Source organism: Platichthys flesus, chromosome 17 (assembly GCF_949316205.1).
Source record: "Platichthys flesus chromosome 17, fPlaFle2.1, whole genome shotgun sequence".
In the NCBI taxonomy this organism is placed as follows: Eukaryota; Metazoa; Chordata; class Actinopteri; order Pleuronectiformes; family Pleuronectidae; genus Platichthys; species Platichthys flesus.
In genome coordinates, this window is record NC_084961.1 from 9,756,923 (window position 1) to 9,774,432 (window position 17,510).

At 42.7% G+C, this 17,510-nt stretch overlaps 1 protein-coding gene across 1 annotated transcript; it reads right to left on the reverse strand.

Annotated features, from left to right (window-relative positions):
• Positions 1-1,484: 1,484 nt before the first annotated feature.
• susd5 (sushi domain containing 5) lies at positions 1,485-13,042 on the reverse strand. The gene is made up of 5 exons (XM_062410304.1): positions 12,952-13,042; positions 11,396-11,573; positions 7,542-7,651; positions 6,634-6,822; positions 1,485-6,049 (listed from the first exon to the last, which is right to left on the reverse strand). The coding sequence occupies exons 1-5, from the start codon at positions 13,040-13,042 to the stop codon at positions 4,182-4,184; spliced, it is 2,436 nt and encodes an 811-aa protein (XP_062266288.1). The 3' UTR covers positions 1,485-4,181.
• Positions 13,043-17,510: the final 4,468 nt, after the last annotated feature.

The window sequence follows — 17,510 nt, forward strand, 5'->3', positions numbered from 1 at the left end:
TATCAATCACCGTTTGTAAAAGCTCTGCCATAAGTTAACTTTCCTTCTTTTTAGGAATTCGAGTTAACCAAGGGAACAAATTATTAGTTTATTGCAACTTATGTCAATAAATGTCTTTTAACCCGAATCTTGCTCTAAATAAATGTTTGTAAACTCAAAAAGGCAAAGAAAGAGTTGAAGATGACACAAGATCGTGATTTCTCCCTAATTTAAACAATGTTCAAGTAAACTTTCTTGACAAATTATTAAATATTATTGCTGTCGGATTTCAACACCCGCAGTAGAACTGTGTGTAAAAGAAAAGTGAGAAGCCAACATACAGTCAAAGAGCTTTATTGAAACAAATAAATTAATAAGTTAGTCAAGTGAGCTAATTTTATCCTCCGCAGATACACATCTTTGTATCTCTTTAAAAGATCAGAGTTGTGCATTTGATTAGAAAATACTATGAGCGCCATATGTCATCAACCATGTAGCTACATCAATTGGAATTGGAAGACTTTGTTAGCTTAGCATTTTGCTTAATGCTTCGATCGGTTCTAGTTTTCATTTTCCACAGCAGCTGCAACACCTAAGAGAGCAGTTAAAGGGCAACGAGCTGGAATGTCAAATGGCAGCAAGTCAGTGAACAATGGACGATGAGGACGTCAAGAACAGAGTGAAACGAGAAGACAGAACGTGCACATCTGAGTCATCATCCAAGCCCATGTCTTCAGACACGATGTTGTGTCCGACCAACCTTCCAGAACAAAAAAAGCAATTAATTCCCAATCACATAGTTCAATGGAAACTGCGAAACATCACAATTTAAAAAAAATCGGAATTTTGGGAATGTTTGGTATTTTTGCTTGAAGAAGACCTGAAGGGCCGAACAGCAGCGGCTTTTGAGACGAAAGCCACGCAAGGCTGTTCAGAGCAGAGAGACGCAGCCAGAGAAAACACTGAGCTGTTTAATAATGTTTGAACATCGAGTCAAAGTGCAGTTTGTCACACAGTGATGTTAAAAACCCACAGGGGAACATTCCCTCTGTATTACAGTGTGTCTGTGTCTGTAGGTGTGTGCGTCTCTCTCTGTCTGCAGCTCTGTGCTCTTGTTTCTCTCCTCCCTGTATTCACCTCTTTTATTCCTTCACCTTATTTCTTGACAATGCTTTATTTTACATCTTTCCATCATCCGTTAACATTTAGTGAGGGCGTCAGGAGAGAGGAAGATAACGGCGCTGTGAAAGAGGAGCTCGGATGAAAGTTACTATGAAAAGCTGATTGTCACGAGTCGAGGTTAGAGGTCAAGGTCACAGGTCACAGGTCACACTTACACAATGAATGGTAAACAATGCAATAAAGGAACCACGTGATGGACATCTTTATCTCCTTGACTGAATGTTTCTGTTTGACCCTGATGGTGGGGGGGGGGGGGGGGGGGGGGGATAGGAAATTCAAGACTTGAAACCACATAGCCCAGAGTCACATGTTAAGGAGTTTATTGTGACTAAGAGAACACCTGCTCTACACAGTACACACCTCACCCTGACAGCACTCCCATCGGGCTGTTTGAAAGGGAGGAGAAACCCTCACGTTTGAGCGTCATGTGAACGAGACACAGCGACGTCCAAATATCATTTCCTGCTTTTTCGCCTCCGCTGGTTTTCATGAGTGTCGTGAACAAAAACTCAGGTGATCCCACAATCTGATGCGCGGTCATACAGGCCCTGCAGCTGACATCTGCGAGTACAGTACTTGGGTTTCTACAGCAGAACACGAAACAGTGAGATTCTTAGTGGTGGAAATGAGCCGACTCTGTGTAGAGGTCACGTCGAATGTGACACCAGATATGCTACAGTATGTACAGCAAGTTAATGCAGTCGTAGATTCATATTTACACAAACACACAGACACTTCAGGCACTTCATTCCCCCCCAATGCTCTCACCCAAGAATAGTGTCTACATAGTTTCAGATACCACAATACAGAAATGAAGAAGACACTCATCTACTTAATTTATCCAAATCCTTATTTCATGACCAGATACAAAATAACGTCATTAAAAAAATACTTTTTATAAACCAGCAGGAAACACTGGACGTTTTGTTAGAAACAAAATAGAAGAAATTCAATAATCACTCATGACCGATGACACCACAAATAACCTCATCCACCAGCCACTACTTATCGAAAGTAAAGCACTCACAATTTCAGTTACTTACTGAGCATCATTTTGTCATCTTTATTCATCACCATATCAAAGAGTTTAAACCCTGCTGTGACGATTGGCCTTTGTTAATATATGCACCTTTTTTTATGTTTTCTAATTCAATTTAGCAGTTGTAGAACAAAAGAGCAAAAAAACATAATTCTGCCTCCAGTGGCCAGAGGCATTATGTTTTCCATTTGTGCACTTTTGAACATGATATCTTGAGTGCATCTTGAGAGAATTTCTTCTAACTTGATACAAAGGTTTACCTGGACTCAAGGATGAACTGATTATAATCTGGTAGTAAAAATGTAAGGTCAGGGTGTCCTCACAAAACCCTTTTTTGCCTTGTGAACATGTTATCTTAATAACACCTCAAGTGAATCCTTTAAAATTTTGCAAAAATGTTCACTGAGACTCACAGATGAACTGATTAGATTTCGGTGGGTAAAGGTCAAAGGTCAAGGTCATGGTGCCTCACCAAACATGTAGCATCCTCGCTGCTCCAAACATGTTTGGTGAGGCAGAAAACAAGCACAAGAACATAATGCACTGATATTGTTGAAAATATATTTAGCACGACATCTATCAGTTTTGAGCGAAATTAAACAATGAATCATCATGTACACCGAACAGCTCCAACATTCAAACCCATTATCTGTTTTAAGGTTGTGGCAGATTGGTGAACATTTCAGGGCATGAGGTCTGGAACTATTTTTAAACTAAAGCTCTCCAGCTCCACAAGATATCCAAAACTATCTTTCGTCGAATCTCACAAGGAAAAATCCTTCTGAACGGTCGAAATATTTCAGAAAATGACTGATGATGTTTTTCACTTAAACATTTGGGGTAGTTCCTCTCTGTTGCCATGGCAGCAACACAAAGTCTGATCTCTGGCTGGTCTGGATGCCGTCAGCATCCTCGCTGCTTCTTCAAACACGGTGTACCGCTGAGCAGCAGATTGCACGAACCTGAGACACATGCACACACACACATACACACACACAAACACAGGGCCGAATTTGCAGTCTGGAAACCTGCTTTATATTTATCACCAGCTGACTTGTCAAAACCAACAGAGGCTGGAAGGTCCTCAGATGTTTCTTCCATCATACTTTGTATTCACACCATTTCCCAGCCTCTTTTTCATTTCAGCTCTCTTTATACTCGTTCTCTCATCTGGTCTAGCCATCATCATCATCATCATCATCATCATCATCATCATCATCATCATCATCATCATCATCATCATCATCAAAATCATAATTTTCTCTTTTTCTTTAACGCTGGTGCAACGGAATCCAAGTCTTTCATTTGGGAAAAAACCTGCCCAAATTTGCTGCAGTGTTGTGATCCTCTAACTCCTACAAACAAGTGGGATACTTTTATTAATATATATATATATATATAAAAAAAAATACACAGAAAATAAGATTGAGATCTATAAATCCAGAACAGTACACATCAAAAGAAAGAAACAAGACCACTCAACATAAATGACAGCAAAGTAGCGGAGAGAATCTTCACCACAATGTCCAAGAGCTTCGGAGGTTGAAGTCTCAGTTCGTGTAATTCAGGCAGGCATGTCGTCTTGGGGTTTTCCAACATGGTAATTTTGTACAATCTCTAGTTGTTTTTAGTTCCTGGAACGTGGTCCAGTCTAGACAGAACGCCCCCAACTGTCCCCATAGATATCGGAGCTTTGAAAATAATGAATAAGTATGACAAAGGTCGGTGAACTTCCGTAGAATTGTTAAGAAGCAGACTGATGCATACTGCTGCATCACTTCTCACTGTTTTACTGTATTTTGTGCACCACACAGGTAATGTACAAAACAGGACTCTTTTGTTCATACTGATCCAAAATCTTCAATTATGCAGTAGCCTACTTACTAGGCAGATGAAGGGCTACGCGTTCTTCTCAAATTCATCCAACTCGTCCTAAATGTCTCTGCCCTCCGTCAGTGTCCTCTTTCCTCGTCTCTTGTTATTACACTTTTTGCTGCATCTCTATCTGTTGGCCCTGTCTGCTGTGACTCTGGCCCTTCCCGTTCATCTCGTACATCGAGCTCTTCTGCTGCTGCCGTCGGTAACACCACACCCCGACGACGACAGCCGCAGCCAGCGCACACAACGCCACGATGATGACGGTAATTGTGGCACCTTTGCTAGAGGAGCTCTGAGGAGGACGCGGTGGGCAGTCACCGCCCACGCAGGTCGCCTCCCCCATCTCCCCTTCCACCTCCTCACGCTCGCCAGTCTCACTGGGCAGGTTGTTCACGGTGTGCTCCTCCATCAGGACGTCGCCATCATGCACTGGGGGAGCCAGGCCGTAATCGAGGAATGGGTGCTCGGTAAGGTCTTCCTGCCAGGAGCGGGTGGGAGCTGCTTGTTGCGTGTCGTAGTCGAGGGTGTCGGAGTACGAGGGGGAGTCTGAGGGCTCTATGTGATCAGGAGAAGGAGCAACGGTGGGGATGAAGCCAGGCCAGACGTCCTTCACTCCACCTTGTTCAGGGTCCACAGTGGGAGATTCCTGTTCCTCTGGTGAACTGGTGTAGGGGACAGGTCTATGAATGTCCACCTCGTTGGGTTTGTCTGTTGTCGTGGCATGTGTCCCCCTCTCTCCGTCCTCTGGGCTCACTCGCTCTGTTGTAGAGTCGCCTTTCTCCGTTTCCTCCACAACGACAGGGTAGCCGTCTAGCCAGGTGTCATCCGTCGTCGCCTTCTCTTCTGCTCCCTGCGCGGTGACATTCTTCCGAACATCTGTTGCGATAGAAACGATGACACGCTGATGACCATCCTCGAAATCTTCGTGGCTATCGTGATCATCGTAGCTGTCATGCTCATCGTTGTCATGCTCATCGTGATCAGTGAAATGATCGCTATTGTCCTCCTCCAGGTCGTAATGCTCCTCGCCATCGTCATGGTCGTGTTGGTCTGGATGTTCCTTTGAGTCTTCAGGATGCTCTTCAACAACGGCACCATGATCGTCAGTCCCATCCTTGCGATCCTCGTAGCTTTCGTGTTCATCGTAGCTGTCGTCCCGATCATCGTACTCCGGGTTGCTGTAGCGAACGCGATCTTCCTCATGTTCACCCATGTCATAATGGTCATTAGGGTCAATATGATCTTCGTCGTGTTTTTCCGAGGGGTCCCGTCTGTCCAGATCATCGTGCTGAGCTGGAATGTAATGTTTCAGATGGTCATCGTGGTCATCTTCCTCCTGGTGACTGTCAGGGTCAGCTTGATCATAGTGATGGCTGTCGTCGCCTTCCTGTCGTTCATCTGTGTCATGATCGTCTCGCTCGTGATCATGGTCATCGGCATCGACGGAATGCTGGGTCTCCTGGCTCTCATGCTCTTTGCTCTCCTCTGATTGGGTGCCTGAAGCTCTCTGTGGAGTCTGTGTGACTGGATTGGTGGAGACAGACTGACTCTCCTCGTGAAAAGCCTCGGAGGGGAACCAGAACATGTGTTTCTGGGAGAGAAGAGAGACCGGTGCTTCTGTGGCTTCAGCTACATCTATCCTCACCACCTCCCTCCTCTCCTGCTCCCACCTCGGGGGATCTATAAAGTCCTCCAAAACCCGGGGCTCGTCTTTTTCCTCTACTTCACCCTCAAACTTACTACCATTCGATTCTCCTCCTGCTTCAGCGTCTCCATGCTCGTCCTGATGCTCCACGAGACCAAAGCTTGTCTCTTGCTGCTCCTGACTCTCCCTCCCCTCCAGATATGCAGCTCCATGCACCTCCTCATACACTTCCCCGTGGGCCTCCTCTGGCCTCTCACTGTGGTGCACTTCCTCCTCGTAGGAATCTGTGAACTTGTCCTCATAGTCTATGTGACTTTCAGTCCCATCTGACGAAATAAAGAGAGGAAACATACAGGAACTATAAGCTGAATCAAACTTTTTACTGCATCACAAGAAATCAATAAATAAACAGTAAATAACACAAAATGTGAGTATAATTTTGTGTAACAGAAATATATTTCATCTTTTGTATCTATTTAAATCATTTTGTGACCACTCTGATTTATTCTTGGGTAATTTACTCCTGAGAATAAAGACAACTACGTCTCTGTAACCCCGCACACATGCCTGACATTTTGCCTCCATAGACCGGGACCCTTTGGACCCTCTGCTAGGAACTGGGCCACCTCACGGTATGTCACGCTCAGGTGTCATTGCTGCCTTTTCTTCCCCACTCACAGTTAAGACTCTGTTTCCCCCAAAAGCCAGAAATCAAGCAGCGGTCACCTTACAACACTGGGAGCCAACAAGCAAGGCAGTGATGAGGTTGACCTCAGTGTGGCCTGCAGTCTGGGTCAAAGCTCAGAACTTTGAAAAAGCACAATGGGGCATTTCTCTTTTTACTTCTTCGTTCTGCCTCTTCCCAGTTCTGCCCTGCGCTCTAAAATGCTACGTTTGGACACCTTCTTACCTTTGACACAAATCTGCACCAGTCCATACCACTCTCCACAGCTGTCGCACAGCAGGCTGAAGGCAGTGTGTCCGCTGGGCATCACGTGACCCGGCACACACGTGTAGAGCAGCTCATCGCCCATCTCAAAGCCAGGGTGACCCTGCAGACGAGCGTTGGGGAAAGATGGAGGGTCCCCACATGGCACGCCTGTAGACAACAAACACAGAGATACATGTCAAATAAAGATAAAGATAAAATTTAACATATTGTGTGATGTAGCCTAAATGTACAGCATTATGTACAATACAATAACGATGTATCATATCAATAAGATGGACCAAACATGAACTTTTACTTTTGTACTGTAACTACATTTTGCTGTTATATGTTTATTTTTTTTAAGATCTTTCATGAAGGACATTAATTTGTAATGAAGTATTGTTACATCGCATTCTTGGTACTTTTACTTAAGAAAATAATCAACATATTCCACCATTGGGAATGGTCCAGTAAAACCAACTTTTCACTACCAGAATTGACTTGATTTATTGTTGATTGATTTAAAATATGTGTATTTTCCTTATAATGGGACTGAAATGAAATCAATACCACTAAATCTCCTAACTATTAGTACAGCCACAACTCGAACTGTGATGCTCGGGGGTGTGGTGCAGCCACAGTAGCTCAACTGGTTATAAGAAAGGAGCAGAGATCTTCTCTGAGTGGCACCAAATAATATTCTGCAAATTTCCCTCCCCTGTCAGGCCCATGAGAGTGGAGTGGGTGTGTGGAATTTAGCTTCAGATCCATCAGGGTTTACGCACATTCAAGGACCACTGCACACACTCAGATATTCATGACAGATCGGTAAATGAACACTGATATTGAGTGAAAACACAAACACACACATCTGTGTCTTCACTAACCTTTATCTTTGATGCAGAAGGCGTCCAGGTGGGCCTTGTCCTCTGTGGCATTTTCTGTTCTCACGTCCACTGCGTTCAGTCCACTGCCTGCGACATTACACACAGTGGTCCTAGAAACCAGGGGACAGACACACAGGCAGGACAGTGAGGACATGTTTGTTTTTCCTTTAAAACCAAATCATGTTTAAAGCCCATTTATAGACTCCAGCGTTGAGGGCGGTCGTAATTAAACCCAGTGTGTTAACTTGTAACACAAAAAGACACATGCACAGACACACACTTAATATTTTGTGCTCTTTTATGCTTTACTCCAGCCCATCCAGGAAATGTAGTGTCATGTTCCATTGTAATGTTCAAGATTTAGTTGTTATTGCCAAAGGGACAATTCCTCTAAATATGTTAGATTGTTTCATTTAAGAGGTCTAATAAAACCTATATACAAATATAATATCAGATGTTAGTTTGTGTGGCAGACAATAATATTTTCTTTTTTCCAATCCATTAATCATCCACTGATGCCTCAGATTCATCTTGTGCCCTTTCAGACGAGGGACACCGCTGGACTCAAATACCTCAAAGCATATCAGGCTGTTTATACTTTCTCTACCATGTCTGACTACAACAGTAAAATAAAGCTAACACAATGATTAGTATTAGTATTAATGTATTAATGAGCCATTTCTTTCTGCAAAAAGAGTGACTTCATTTTCTGGCTCAACCCTCTGGCATGTTCACATCATGTCCTGTGTGTTGTGTGCTCTGGTTTAGATTTGTACGAGGGTAACATGACGGCATACAATCTATGCAGTACTGTACTAATGTTATTACAGCATGACATCAGAGTACAAAAACACACATCACGCCTCGGACACGCTGCAGTATCAGCACTTGTAGCTTGTGGCACAACATTATCTAACAATGGCACATTGGGAATAGATGTTCCCATACAAGCCTAAAGATACAGCCAGCTTCTTATAGAACAATCATAACATAGGCGACTTAATATGAGACCTATTCCACAAGGACTATGACGCTTTCAAGCTAAAAACGATGAATAATAGTCTTTTTTTGTTGCCCCATTACTAACTGGGTTTATAGCATCATTAGCCCACTTATCATAGAAAGCACCAGATAAGACTTCCCAGGCCAATCAAATCATGTTCCCATAGCAACGCTCTGCCACATGTACAAAGAAAAGTCGTGGCAAAGTTTCACTGAGCTCAGATACATAACTTTTATTTATATTAATCAGGCTTCATTAAATAAAAAGGTATCAGCCAAGAGTTGTGTTGTCTCTGTTTGTGTGTTTTTGTGTGTGTGTGTGTGTGTGTGTGTGTGTGTGTGTGTGTGTTTGTTAACTTGTGCAACTGGGTTAATCAAACTATTTGGAAGAATTTGACTGGCAGTGCAGCTCCAGACTGTGAGACGAGAGCAGCTTGAGTCATCCTGAAGGCTCGAGCGACGCTTTAACTTCAGCTTATAAGGACAAAAGTCTGAGAGAAGGAAGTGAGAAATCGGCAAGAAAACACCCAGAGAGAGACAAAAATCACAAAGTATGTTTTCATATTAAACTATAGCTCCTGAAGGCATCTGTGCAAGTGTGTGTGTGTGTGTGTGTGTGTAAGTGAAGGTGCCTGTGTGTGGGAGAGAGAGAGAGAGATGGGGGGGGGTTCTATCAGGGACAGTGTATGCCTTCACCTGACTACGTTTCTCAGAGCCATCGCCTTATATGACATAACGACAGTAAAACCTCAAGGATCAGTCTTGGGTGTGTGAGTATGTGAATGTGTGTATGTGTATGTGTGTGTGTGTGTGTGTGTGTGTGTGTGTGTGTGTGTGTGTGTGTGTGTGTGTGGTTGATGTGTTCTGTTGCCGGGCAGCAGATCTGTGATTGACAGTTAAGATGAAGACGTTACGGTAGAACAGTCAACTTTTTAGATAGATAGATGGATAGATAGAAAGATAGATAGATAGATGGATACTTTATTAATCCCGAGGGAAATTATTATTATGTAAGAGAGCTAAAAAATTACGTCAAAGGAAATATGTAGAAGACAACTCACACCAGAGCAGCACTTTCCGGAAAACTGTCTTAAAGTGGACCGCAGATATAAAGGAATTATTTTCAAAGCAACTTCCAGAACTGTTATGTGACTGAACGTCTGAATTGACCCTGGATTACCTGCAAAGGCTAAAACACCAACACTTCCCACCAGATTTACATGGTGATTTAAAGCATCATGATATGCTCTGAGAGTCGAAATTTTCTTTTTACCTTTTTAGATGTTTTCATTCCAATCGAGAAGAGTCACAAACTATTTTTTTTTTTTCTACATCTTAAAGCCAATGTCTCAAAACATCCTGGATTCATGTCTGTCTGAAGGGATGTTTGTGGTGCATGAATTTACTAGTTTCCAGTATTATACATCATACGCTGTTAATACGCCGCATAGACTGTATATAGAGATGAACAACACGTCTCTGGTGGCTGCAAAGGTCATAAACTCTGCCTCCTCCATGTTGGCAATTAGGACATGGGCCAAACTAAAAAGTCAAAGCACTCGCCAAATGGATTTTTCTCAAATAAGGACTGTCATGTAGTTGGTTCTTATCACACCGATGTTTGTTTGCTAGATGTTTTAAAAACAAGGCACGTTGATTGCAGCGTTCGTATCCATAATATATTTTGACTTCATTTCTGTGAAGAAGTGTAGACGCATCTTCCATATTTATATACAGTCAATGACACATATCCTGAAATTATGTATTGGGTTGTAAATGCAGAGAAGTGAGGGCTGGAACTTCTGAACCTACAGCTACAGCAGAAACCAAGGAGCGGCTTGAAGGGAGCCAGCAGGAGAGCAAGAGCAACAGCCCTTCAGTTAATATGCTCTGAAATATGTGACCAGACTAAACAGTAAATATATCGAGTGGGCGTGATGTGATGCTGCAAAAAGTGAGCGCAACTTTGGCCCATTTTTGACATTAAACTCCATTTTCGTCACAAACACGGCAGGAGTCGTCGTGGTGGTGAAGGTCTGGCGATGGGAGGGGATGAACCGAGCTGGACGGACAGAGCTGAAGATGGATGACATGGTACGTGGGTGTGAAAGCTAATGTCCACTGTCCAACACAGTGTACAACTGTCCCAAGGGAGTGTACGGAGAGTTTTAAAAAACATTTCAGCTTTTCCATCGAGCAGACGTTCGCCATTCTTCTGGAAGCCGCCATTTTTAATGACGTTGGATGTTTGTCCTCTAATGAAACTATGAGCGAGTATCATCTGAGTATTTTTATATATTCCTTTTACCAGATATTACATCATAAACCCCTGATTACCATGTTTTTAACTGAAGGTATTTTAGAAGCACTGTAAGGGCCATTTGGTCTTGTATAATTACTGCTGTTCAAACCCCTGACTATAAGGGTGAACCTGTCGTCCCTCGTGCCCAAAATCATCTCCGTCTCTTTCTGTCTCCGGGTGCTGAGAGCCGTGTGTCATGTTACCGTGGAGATGAGAGGTGTAAATGGAGGCAGTTGTCGACATGACACCCCGGCTCTGAATTCCCTCCTCCTCAAGGAAGGAACAGAGGAGTCTTTCTCCCTCTCTTCCTCTCCGCTTTTTCTCTTTCCCCCTTGAAATGTGTCACTCTCCTCTTCTATCCTACCGGCTCTCTCAAACTGCCGCAGCAGCCTTCGCTTCCTTCCTCTTTCATCCATCCCTACAGCCTCCGTCACACGCAGGAGCACACACACCAGAGATGACCTTTGACATCTCTAGAAATCAGCTGCCTCCCGAGCACGTCCCCTACAACAAACGAAGACGGAGTACTTCTTTGATTTTCTTTTCTTACCCCACTGTGCCTCCATAGAGCCAGCCACGGGTGCATGTAGAGAAGAAGCACTCCACCACAGCGTGACGGAGATCCTCCGCCGATGCCAGGCGGGCACGTTGCGAGGCACAGGCCCGCTCGGCATCTCTGAAGCCCTGAGGGCCGGAGGAGTTCCTCAGGTCCAACACAAACACCCGACCTGTGAGGAGAGAGAGAACAGGGAGTAAGAGGAAAAACTCTGAAACTCTGCAAAGCAAAAACTCAGAGAGTGGCAGGTGTATGTGAACTAGGACTGGGTGATATGGCCAAAAATTCAGTCAGTAAAAGAATTTCTCCAGATTAATGTCAAATTATTAATTCTTTTAAGTGTAAAGACAGATCTTTGAATGATGGTTGTGGTTTTAAACTCTTCTTTATGCGCAGAGGATGATAAACACTTGTTACATGAGGTAGACTGATGATGTGTTATACCTCCTCACTGTGCTGGCACAATGCATAGTCATTACATTGATATATAAATAGGTCTTAGTTTATATTGCAGTGAAAAGGATATGTGATAATTACTGATATTGTTTTATCGTTCAGCCCTAATGTGGACAGAGTGTCTGCTGAGAAAATAAACTATGAGCTTTTGGATTATGGCAGCCTGTGTAAGAACTACACACTTCAACTATTAGTATGATTTTTTTGTAGGTTACAATAAAATAAATTTGAAGAAAACCTATAGATGCATCAGAAATGAGTGAGGACAGCTAAAAACCTGTTATTTTAATAAGGACAGTGTGACAAGTTTTTAGCACTGATTTTAATATATAGTTTTGGGATATGTTAACTTTAGAGTCACAATCTAAAGCTGCTACAGATTTAGAGAGGGCTTCAGAAGTAGGCCTAAATCGTAAAGTGATCAAGACATATCTGTCCTAAAATGAAGGTAGCAGCTTATTATTGTGTAAAAGTCTAGATCCAATTAATTCAACGGCATAATATGAAATCATATATGACGGCAGACACATTCAAATCTCATGATCAGTCTAAACAGTTCAACCTTTACATGTCAGTATCTGGACAATGCAGTTGAGCAGAGACATTTGATATCTGTGAGCTCTAACAGGTGACAGGTACATTTACTGTAAATTGGCACTACGTCCCCTTCACGGTCACAATATATAGTTACGTCACTTATATTAAAGAAAACATGCTGTAAACCTGTGTATAGAACCTTAAAAGTTTATCCTTTTAATAAATATATAGATAAAACGTGGGGAAACAGCAAACTAAGCCTAATCTGTAAAAGCTGGACGATGAATAAGCACTCAAACAGCATTACGCACAGCTTTACGAACGTATACTGCTGTGTTTGTTTGGTTCAGAGTATAAAACAATCACGTGACGACAGAGAAAATGCCCCCGTGTGATGATAAACCTACTAAACAGACGAGCTGACACGACAGGTGCCGTTGAGTCGCGCACTCGTCCTCCGTTGCGCGCCGAGGAACGAACCCCCCAAACTTTCTGATTTTAGTTTATAATGAAGTCTGTGGGTTTCTTGTCATTTGTGGATCCAAACAGGAACTTACCGTCTGCATTGACATTCACTGAGCTGAAGACAAGACAAGCCAGGCATCCATAGAGCAACCACACAGCAGTCGGGTTCCAACGATCCAGCATCTTCTTCTTTTAGTACCTTGGGTTGTATAAAGTGAATCTCACTTTTTGTGATGGAGAACGTGTCCAAATGAGAACTTGAGTCAACAGTGTGGCGGGTCACAGTCTCCCTCCCGGTGGACGCAGCGGTGGGAAGGTGTCGGAGCTTATTGACAAGTGTGTCCGTTAGCGGGAAGAAACCGGTGAGAGCGACTCGGGAGCGAGGCTCGTTCGACTCCACAAATAGTCGCCCTCGCGAGCAGATGGAGCACTGGTGCGAAAACTCGCGCGTCCCCGTTAGTAAATACGTCACGGCCTGAAAATCTTCATGGTGCGCAAAGGCGGTCAAACGGACTCCAGCTCCTCCAGAGCAAGAGGAGGAGGCAGAGGGTTTGCAGAGGCGGCTGCTGCTGCCGAGGTGTCCTTGAGCAAGACACTGAACTGTATGTACAGACCAAAATCACAAAGTGCATAGCTCATGTAGGCATCTGTATCTAAGTTAAATTAGGTTAGGTTAAGGGTTAGGGTTAGGGTTAGTTATGGTTAGGGCTATGTTAGAGTTGATTAGGTTTGGTTTGGTTAGGTCAGGTTTGTGGTCAGTTTAAGGTTAGGGTTAGTCAAGTAGTGCTATGGTCAAGGTTAGAGTAAGTGTCACAGAAATCAACATAATAATCTCTGAAGTCATGGAGACTAAACGGTGTATGTGTGTTTCTCTCTCTTTGTGTGTGTGTGTGTGTGTCCAATTTGTTGAGGGAGATAAAGATGGATGGCCCCCAGCCCATAAAGAGCATTTTTCATTGTTTACGTGAATCTGCTGGTGTAGATATCTCTATAACCCATACACATTCAAACCAGAGCAGCACCAGAGAGCCCACATTACAACCACTATAAATGTTGCCCAGAGAATCAGAATTACCGCAGTGTGCTCGTATGCTTCTTTTTATTAAACGAATGTGTCTACACAACAGACAACTGAATCTCCCCATGTATTTACACAAGGATTCATATACATCACATGCACGAGGGTAGTGTCAGCTTGACCTTGTTTCTGCTCAGAGCAAATGTATGATCCTCTGACAAGAAAGGGTTAGGGTTAGCCTCTCGAGGGCTTTTCGAGAGAAATAAGTTTGTGGATCTCTGTTGTAGTCCATCATGATCCAAAAATCTAAGGAGTAATTGGGGAAATTTGATCAGTAAAGATTTAATAACAACCAAAACCTGATGATGAAGTCAATGGGATGTGACTCAAAAGATCTGGAACACTTACTCTGTTGAATGAATCTTATGCGATAGTAAAATGTATTCATATACTTCACTTATGTAAAACCAACCCAATGTGAAAAATACTCTATTACAAGACAAAGTAGTGCAAGTGGAATCTCCCCTGCTCTATGAGTGTAGTGTTAAATGAGAGCAGACCGCAGACAGTCAGGGACAAGATCAATGTAGATGTGTGTGTATGCAGATCCTCAAACAGAGATACCATTTGAAATGAGATTTTAAAAGACAATAGTAAAGAAATTCTCCAAGGAGTTACACCTACATTGAGGCTTCACACTTCCTCATCTCTGCCTTTCACACTATTTTCCTTATTCCCTGTGTTCCCTCTCTCCCCCTTGTATTCTGCCACCAACTTCACATCCGGTGTTTTTTCTTTTTCCCATTTCATCTCTGTTCCTATGGAGGTTTGGGTGAGGGTTTGTGGGCTGGGTACCTGACTCGTGGACGGAGGCTATTTCTGGAGGGCTGGGGGGTCATAGGGGGAAAAGAAGGGAGAGCGATGGCGAGGAGGAGAGAGACAGTGATTCACACCTTCACCATCTCCGAGAGGCTGGTGTGAATTATGTTTGCTGCAGGTGTCCAGGGAGAAACATAACCAGACATCACACATGTGTGTCATCTCACAGTACACACCCATAAGACAATGCGAGGAAGTAAACACACACAGATACACACAGATACACACACACACAAACACGCACGCATGCACACACATACACGCATGCACACACATTCACTGGTCTGACTATGTGTGAGACCAGTGACTTCCCATGTCCCGTCAGAATGACGTGTCGTGCAGGTGTGTGATTGACTCAGGAGGAAACCATTGGTCATACCAGTGCATCCCAGGGACAGAGGGATGACTGACGTTGTCTCCGTGGCAACAGCGACCTTCAACCGCCAGGAGGGGTGGGGTCCGGAAAAACAGGAGCAGCTCGGAAAGCTCTGAGTTGAAGCTACTTGGAGGGAACAGTGAGAGATGATTCGTGTGTGTGCAGTGCTCTCCGGTGAAAACCACACAGCTCCAACATATCACTGTTTCATGGGCCTGTTTGTGATAGTTTGGCTCAAAGGCACAAGGGAAGTTTACCAAAGTATAACATAGTATTCATTGGACAGTGAGAAATAATGTGTCTCCATGCATCTGAACCTGCAAATAATTGTGTTTTTTCTACATTGCTATAAAGATAAGATAGGATGAGAAATTCCGTTATTGATCCCCAGGAGATGAATTCATATATTACAGCAGCCCAACAATACAGGTACAAAAAGAATAGATTACAAATAGAATACAACAAAATAGAGCTATCTAAGAACATAGCAATTAAATAAAGTACTGCAATGCAATACACAAATATTAGTACATGGTATAGTGCAGTATAATATTGAATATATTTTGTGTCCAAAATTAACCATGTATAGTATCAAAACACACAGGTACCTTTAATAAAATAATATAAAACATTATATGACATTAGAAATAGACAAGAAAACAGGAACAATACAAACTAAAGGAGGAAAGAAAGAGGCCAAACTATACAACTAAGTCTTTAAATGATTTGATAAAGAATTAAAAGTATTCAAACCTCTCTTATATCCATAATCATAGTATATTATCATCTGAGGTGTCTGAGCTGAGGTATTCATCTGAGACACTGTCTGTGTTGAACAGAGACGACTTCTCTCGACACTGACATGGCCGCTGCGCTCGTCAGGACACATTCAACACGGCGCTGCCAGCCGCAGCTGAGTCAGGACGAGGAGGGCACGGAGCTATTCAGAGAACTGACTTAATTAATTTGACTTTTGAGGAGCGATTGTTAATTACAATGCGATTCAGTCGGACGGGGTGGCAACAGGAATGAAAGGAGGAGATGTAAGACAAAATTCTGGCACAAGCATCCTAATATGTATGTGTTCCTGCCAGCATACACAAACACACACGCACACACTCACACACACAATCTGACTCATGCTTGTATGTTACACAATACGCTGAGCTATAAACTTCGTAAAAATTATTCATATTGCTTTTAATCACTACCACTTTATACAAATCCTGCTGTGCTTATTGCCCCATAGGGCTCACTGTGGTAATGAATGGCAGCTGCTTTGGGAAATGCAGACCAACAGAGACGTTTGTTTTTCTGTACATTATAATCTGTCAGTTTTATTTTCATGAATTTTGCATTTTAATATTTCAGATGAATACCCCTCTTCTAGATATATTTGCAGAGGGGACCCAGATGAAATAAGGTATGATTATATTTCAAGTTTTTGTTAATTAAATCTGAATAGCAGGTCTGATGTCTGCTCACATTTTTGAGTCAATGAGACAACTGGTCATAATTTGAAGACATTCCCAAAAGGCAGACATGAGATATGATATTCGAGAGGCCTAAAACTATGACCTCTACCTTTTGACCTTTGACCTTTGAAATCCAATCAGTTAATCTATGAGCATTTGTGCCAAATTTTAAATGACGAGGTGTTATTAAGATAAAATGTGTAACTGTGTGATTTCTGTGTGGCTTTGACCTTTAACATAGGGTAAGGTCATATTTGAAACCAGAGGGAACATTTGTTTCAAATTTGAAGAAGTTCAACGATGTTCCTGAGATATTGCACCTGACACCCAATGTGAGATGGGATCGGATCCAGCCCCCATCAAAAGATAATCATTATAGAAAGATTATGTGATAGAAAATGGATTAAAGGATAATCGAAGGTTTGCTGTGTGGACAAATACAGACGGACCTATGTCTCACTTGCCTGTTAGCTTGGTTACACATGTCAGTTTAATAATACTTGTAATTTCTGAGAACGGGCCCATTTGTCACAGCAGACGTTTGGACCGGTCGTTGTGGGAAAACCACAGATGGTACAAACTGATGATGATGATGCTTCTGTTCTATTCGTCACGATAATAAGTCGAGTAAGCATGACAATATTGGGACTCCGACAGTGAATCAGCTAAATTGAATTCAACCATGATTCATATCATCATTCATCATATAGAAGAGCTATTAGTTCTTAGTCAAATTCCTACATGCCACACAGGGAATTTGGCAGCTAGCAGCTTTGTCTGACCTCAGTGGTGCAAAAAAAAAAATTTGATCCATAACGTTAATGAGATAGCGACACTATTCTCATTTGATCTCAAGTAACAGTGACAAATGAAAAAATGTCCCTCTGTAAAAGTTAGGTTTCT

Coding starts and splice junctions, on each gene's coding strand:
- susd5 (XM_062410304.1), bottom strand. CDS start 13,042: ATGCTGGATCGTTGGAACCCGACTGCTGTGTGGTTGCTCTATGGATGC. Junction 11,574..12,951: donor AGTGAATGTCAATGCAGACG/GTAAGTTCCTGT, acceptor CTCTCCTCACAG/GTCGGGTGTTTGTGTTGGAC. Junction 6,823..7,541: donor CTTCTGCATCAAAGATAAAG/GTTAGTGAAGAC, acceptor TGTTGTCTACAG/GCGTGCCATGTGGGGACCCT.